Here is a 6000-nt window from a genome sequence, read left to right on the forward strand (position 1 = left end):
AATGAAATACATTTTGCTTTAGGTTGAGAATACTCATTGAAAACTACACTAGGGAAGAATAAAATATCGGTTGTTGCAAGAAAATGTCAAAATTCAACCAATTTCCTTTTTTAAAAAAGTATATTATACAGGAATCGATTATTACATTTGATGTTTACATGTTATTTAACTGTGTAAATATACACTCCTGATCAGAATCTTAAGAGCAGTTGAAAAATAGCTAGAATTTGTATTTTGCGCATTTGGATCTTAATGAGGTTTTAAGTAGAGCTCCAATATGCAAAAACAAGAAGGGGGAGTGAGACAAAAAGCATTTTTTTAAAGTCATTTATTGAAAACAACAATTAAAGTGAAATAGGCTGTTTATCAGCTGATCAAAAGTTTAAGACCATCGCTCAAAAAATAACAAAAAACTCTCAAAAGCAGAACAAAAAATGTTCTCAGTAGGACTCAGTAATGAGGAGCTCCACCGTTCTTGTTAATCACTTCAAAAATGGCTTTGGGCATGCTTGATGCGAGTGTTTCCAGGAGGCTAGTGGGAACATTGCTCCAAGTGGTGAAGATGGCTTCACCAAGGGCATCAACTGTCTGGAACTGATGGCCATTTTTATAAACTTCCCTTGCCATCCATTCCCAAATGTTCTCTATGGGATTGAAATGAGGGGAACATCTGCATCTGCAGGAAAAGGCTTTAAAAAGCATTAAAAGAATTCAAAGTCGTCGTCTCCTTCAACGCCACAAAAGTGCCCGTTTAGACTTTGGGAGCATCAAACATGGGACATTGAAAGGTGGAAACAAGTTTTATTCTCTGATGAGAAAAAATGTAACCTTGACGGTCTAGATGGCTTCCAACGTTACTGGCATGACAAGGAGATCCCACCTGAGATGTTTTCTACCCTGCACAGTGGAGGGGGGTCCATCATGATCTGGGGTGCTTTTTCATTCAGTGGAACACCGAAGCTTCAGGTGGTGCGGGGTCGTCAGACGGCGGCCGCTTACGTGCAGATGTTGCGGCGGGCGTCCCTCATGACTGAGGGCCCTCGTCTGTGTGGTAACAGCTGGGTTCTTCAACAGGACAACGCTGCAGTTCACAATGCTGGCTTGACCAAGGACTTCTTCAGGGAGAATAACATCACTCTTTTGGACCATCCTGCATGTTCCCCTCATTTCAATCCCATAGACAACATTTGGGGATGGATGGCAAGGGAAGTTTATAAAAATGGCCATCAGTTCCAGACAGTTGATGCCCTTGGTGAAGCCATCTTCACCACTTGGAGCAATGTTCCCACTAGCCTCCTGGAAACACTCGCATCAAGCATGCCCAAAGCCGTTTTTGAAGTGATTAACAAGAACGGTGGAGCTCCTCATTACTGAGTCCTACTGAGAACATTCTTTGTTCCGGTTTGAAGAGTTTTTTGTTATTTTTTGAGCGATGGTCTTAAACTTTTGATCAGCTGATAAACAACCTCTTTCAGTTTAATTGTTGTTAAATTAATAATAAATTACTTCTCTTGTTTTTGCATATTGTAGCTCTACTTAAAACCTCATTAAGATCCAAATGTGCAAAATGCAAATTCTAGCTATTTTTCAGCTGCTCTTAAGATTTTGATCAGGAGTGTATTTCATTATAAATATAAATATGATATATTTGTATTTTATATGATCTCATCTCTGCAAGTAAAAATAAAATATATGAACATAATACAAAGGAACAATAAAAATATTAAAATATTTGTTTTCATTTAATGTTTAAATATAAAAGTGTGTTGCATTTTTTATGTTCTCTTGAATTTTCCTTTGGGACAATAAAATACTATGGATAATTATTCTTATATACATAAAGTATGTAGGTATTATTATTATTATATCCCTTTCAGTCAATAATAGTATGAATAAAATAGTACAAGTGTTCATTATGAAATTAAAACGGAATATAAAAAATAATATGTAATTGCTTTAATTGAATGTAATTATGGCGCAGTGTAATCCAGCGTTTGTAAAATAGTTATAATTGGTTAATTATTATATAAATGATTGTTTATTGCTTCGAGGACAAATAGTGACATATTTTTATGATTTATGTTTAGACTTTATTTCCTTTTAAAACTCTCGTGTTATGGATATTTCTTTTTGCCTTATTTGTTCTCCAACCAAGTTACCAAATGTGGTTAAAGTGCTACACGTGGCTCCCCCTGTTGGTGAGGAAATGCATCAGCTCCCTTTGATCACACAGCCTTACCTGCTCTGTTCTTCCACCCTTGGCCAAGCCTGTAAGTCGGCTGACGTAGATTCCTCCTGACAGGCAGGAAGAGAGATGAGAGAACCAAACACGGCGCTCGTCTGAAGTCCGCGTTTGAACCTGGACGAACTGTCACGGGTACACGACAGGCCTCAGAGATGAAACGCTCGCGGCTGATAGACAAACATTCCTCCACAGCAGAGACAACGGCAAACAGTTGACAGCCTTTCATGACTTCATTTTGTTGTTGCGCAACAGATCACGGCGGCCTTGGAGCAGGACGACCACGCCAGGAAGCAGCGTCTGGCCTACAAGGTGGAGCAGCTCATCGGTGCCATGTCCCTCGAGAGTTGAGGGCGGCTGTACAAGGGCAGGGACTGCTGCGGATCCTTTCCAGGTCTCGCAATACGGGATCGCTTCAGTTCGCGTCCCCGAACGCCGTCCATCGTGGCACATGACCCTCGAGGTTCTAAACGAGGATGGAGCATCAGCATGGAAGGACTTATTTATTTATTGATGTTGTTTCCCGGGACATTAGTGTGTGCGCAGGTGTGTGTGTGTGTGTGTGTGTGTGTGTGGGATAAAAGATCTCATGCTGGACTTCTGCATTCAGATTTTATTTTTGTACTTTGTCGACCTTTGATTCCCAACCACCGAGGATTCCCAAGGATTCCGGCACCCTCCTTCGAATGGAAGTAGGACAAAAGATGAAAGGAAAGGAACGGAGGCGGCATGCTAGCATGGAGACATCGACGAGTCCACCAGGCGAACCCTTGACGAGTCCGCCTGTTAATGTAGCAGCGTCGATGAAGTGAATGTAGAGAACTTCCGGGACATTTTATGGAGCTCAGCAAGAGCTTCCCAGACCTCAAAAGCACTTCCCTGCACCACCAAAATCCTCCGTTTTGCCGCACCCCTTTGCTTCTTCTTGTGCTTTGTTTGCAAGCACACGTGTCCACCATCCGTCCGTCAAGCGACCGATCCAAGTGCCAACGCGTCGAGCCGGCGAATCACAGTCTTCGATAGGACCGCCGCAGATGTCTTGGTGTAGTTTGACCGAGTGCCAAAATCGGTTTATGCTTTACAAGTGGAATGTCGAGCACGCCGAGGTGACGGTACGAAACGTGACAGACTGTTGCATCAGAGCGAGCTTCCAGTTAGTTTGTGGGGTTTTTCTTCTAAGCGTTCCAGTACTATTTTGTCCAAGTATAATGCCGTAACCAGCTGCACTACCGGGTCAAACATGTCCAACACTGCAGTTCTTGTTGAGTGTTCTTCAGGACTTATGGAGTTAGGAGGACTTCAACTGCCTCTATGGGAGGTACCAAAATACTTCTGCAAGACAAAACCGCTTTGCAGAAATAGCGCATCATAGCTAACTCTATTCCTACCTCCACACCTAACCCCAACCCCAACCCTTATGCTGACACCAGCCCTAACCCTTACCTCTAACCCTAGCGCTAAACCTAACCCGAGACCCATACCAAACCCCAACCTCTACACCAAACCAGGCCCTAACACCAACATCAACCCTAACAGCAAACAAAACCTTAACCCCAGCCCCAACCGTAACCCTGACCCCAGCCTGAACCCTCGCCTTAAGACCCCACCAAGTCATAAGCCCACCCCGGCCCAAACACTAACATCTGAAACCCTGAAGAGCACCACTGCCTCACAACAAGAAGGTCATCGGTTTGATTCTGTCTCCGGACAACCTTTCTGCGTGGGTTTTTCCCCGGGTACTCCCACTTTTTAACGACAGTGTCTTCCCAAGCTCGGCGCCTAAGTATTGCATCCTCGTCATACCTCACGTTGCTTTCACACAAACTGGACCTAAATGCCTTCTTCCCCTCTTCCAAGGGATGGAAATGTTTGTCTCAATGTACTCCGAGGCTTTTCATTCTAACCGACCCTCCCGAGTCTTTTTAGTTCCTGCTTTGCTGTATTAAAAATGTTTTTAGTTGCACCGGCACTTCCATTAGTGCACCTCTTGAAACATCTTTTCCTTGTTTGCTTCCTTTCCATTCACGCTGAAGCTCGTTTGTTTTTATTCTTCCTACTTGTGTGTGAGCAAAATCAGTTCTCCACGACACGACCTCGAGCTGTTTGCTCACTAAAAGATTCCTTGTGTTTCTTTTTCTTCTTTGTCGAAGGGCTGGCTCGTGTCGTTCCATCCACCAAACAAAACTCTGCATTTCTTTTTTTTTTATGAGCAGAGGCATCAATGTATTCCACCCCCCCCCCCAGTAGGAAACAAGTATCCACACCTTGTAAAAGAACCCCTTTGTAGACACTGGACTCCTGTAAGATAATAATAATTATTAGTGACAATGATGATAAGAATTGCTGTCTGTCTTTGTTATTTTATATTCAAAAGGTGTTGTGAAAATTGTAAGAAAATTAAGGTATTTAACTTGGGTTTTTTTTGGTTGATTGAATTTGTTTTTGGTATGATAATATATTATTGTGTACTTATTGTAAATATGAAGCACACCTATTTTGCAAGCCAAGGATTCACTTTGTACCATTGTTATATATGAATAAACTTTGCTGGTTTAAACGTGCGTTCACGTCCTTTTGTGGCGTCCAAGGTAACTGCAGCCAGCGGCAGGCTGAGCTCATATGGCCTCTGGAACGGGGATGCGGACTAAGATTACCGCATTTGTTTGGGGTTAGAGTCGGGGCTCGGTTTAGGGTGAGCAACCTCATTGGAGGGCAACTTGGATCAAAATCGTCCCCTCTGAAAATTGGTACTTCCTGCCATTTTGTGATCCAGTTGGGCCCTCAATGAGGTAGGATGTAAAAATTACTTCTGCAACAAAATGGCTCAAAATTGACCCCTCCAAAAAGTGGCGCTTCCTGCCATTTTTGGGTCTTTGACGGAGAATCAGATGAGGTTGTGGACCAGAAAGGTGCCATTTATGCAAAATGAAAAATTAGTTTTTGTAACAAAAATGTGACCAAAAGGCCCAAAATCAACCCCTCTGAAAAGTGGTGCTTCTTGCCATTTTTGGGTCTTGATGGCACCCCCCCAGATGACATGGGAGGTTTTCCAAACTACCTGGGCTAGAAAGGAACCCCATTCTGAAAATTGATGCTTCATGACAATTTTTGATCCTGTTGGGCCCTCTAAAGTTGGGGGAGGTATCCGTCAGTTGATGCAACCTGAAAAAAAAAAATTCCCCGCAACGAAATGGCTCAAAATTGACCCCTCTGAAGAGTGGAGCTGCTTGCCATTTTTCAGGGTTCAGATGGGGTTCTAGTTGGTTTCCCCCACATCCCGGACTAGAAAGACACCATTAAGCAACCTGAAGAAGAATGCTGTTTGCTAACTGTCCAGGACCTGCAATGCGTCTGAACTGAACCCCTCTGAAAAGTATAAGAGACACACCGCCCTGTTCCAGCACTCTGGCTAAATAGCGTACCTGCCTTGGCTCGTCCTGAAAGATACAAGAAGAGGCTGTCAGCAGACCTGCCAGCGGTGCTTCATTAGCATATCGGGTCGGTGGGATGAGTCCGAGCGAGACGGCAACACGGTCACGGTCGCCCTCTGAAAGGTCACAGGAGCGTGGCTCGACGAAAAATGGCTGTCAGCAAATGTCAAGGGGAAAAAGTTTGTCCAAAGCACTAAAATGCATTTTTTGGAACAGATAATCGTGAACGCCACGAGCGCTTCCTGTCGCACAGGAAACTTTTTCATGGACGCTGGCGGGGGCGCAGGTGAGGACAACATCCTGCCTAATTTCCCTAACGGACTCCCT

General features: G+C 43.7%; 1 protein-coding gene across 1 annotated transcript in view; it reads left to right on the plus strand.

Annotated features, from left to right (window-relative positions):
• Positions 1-4816, plus strand: part of plxna2 (plexin A2) — a 231996-nt gene extending 227180 nt beyond the window's left edge. The window contains exon 32 of the mRNA XM_054783875.1: positions 2498-4816. Within this exon, the coding sequence (XP_054639850.1) occupies positions 2498-2593 (96 nt within the window). The 3' untranslated portion in view covers positions 2594-4816. The remainder of the gene's footprint in view (positions 1-2497) is intronic.
• Positions 4817-6000: the final 1184 nt, after the last annotated feature.

The sequence above is a fragment of the Dunckerocampus dactyliophorus genome, chromosome 1 (assembly GCF_027744805.1).
Source record: "Dunckerocampus dactyliophorus isolate RoL2022-P2 chromosome 1, RoL_Ddac_1.1, whole genome shotgun sequence".
Taxonomy (NCBI): Eukaryota; Metazoa; Chordata; class Actinopteri; order Syngnathiformes; family Syngnathidae; genus Dunckerocampus; species Dunckerocampus dactyliophorus.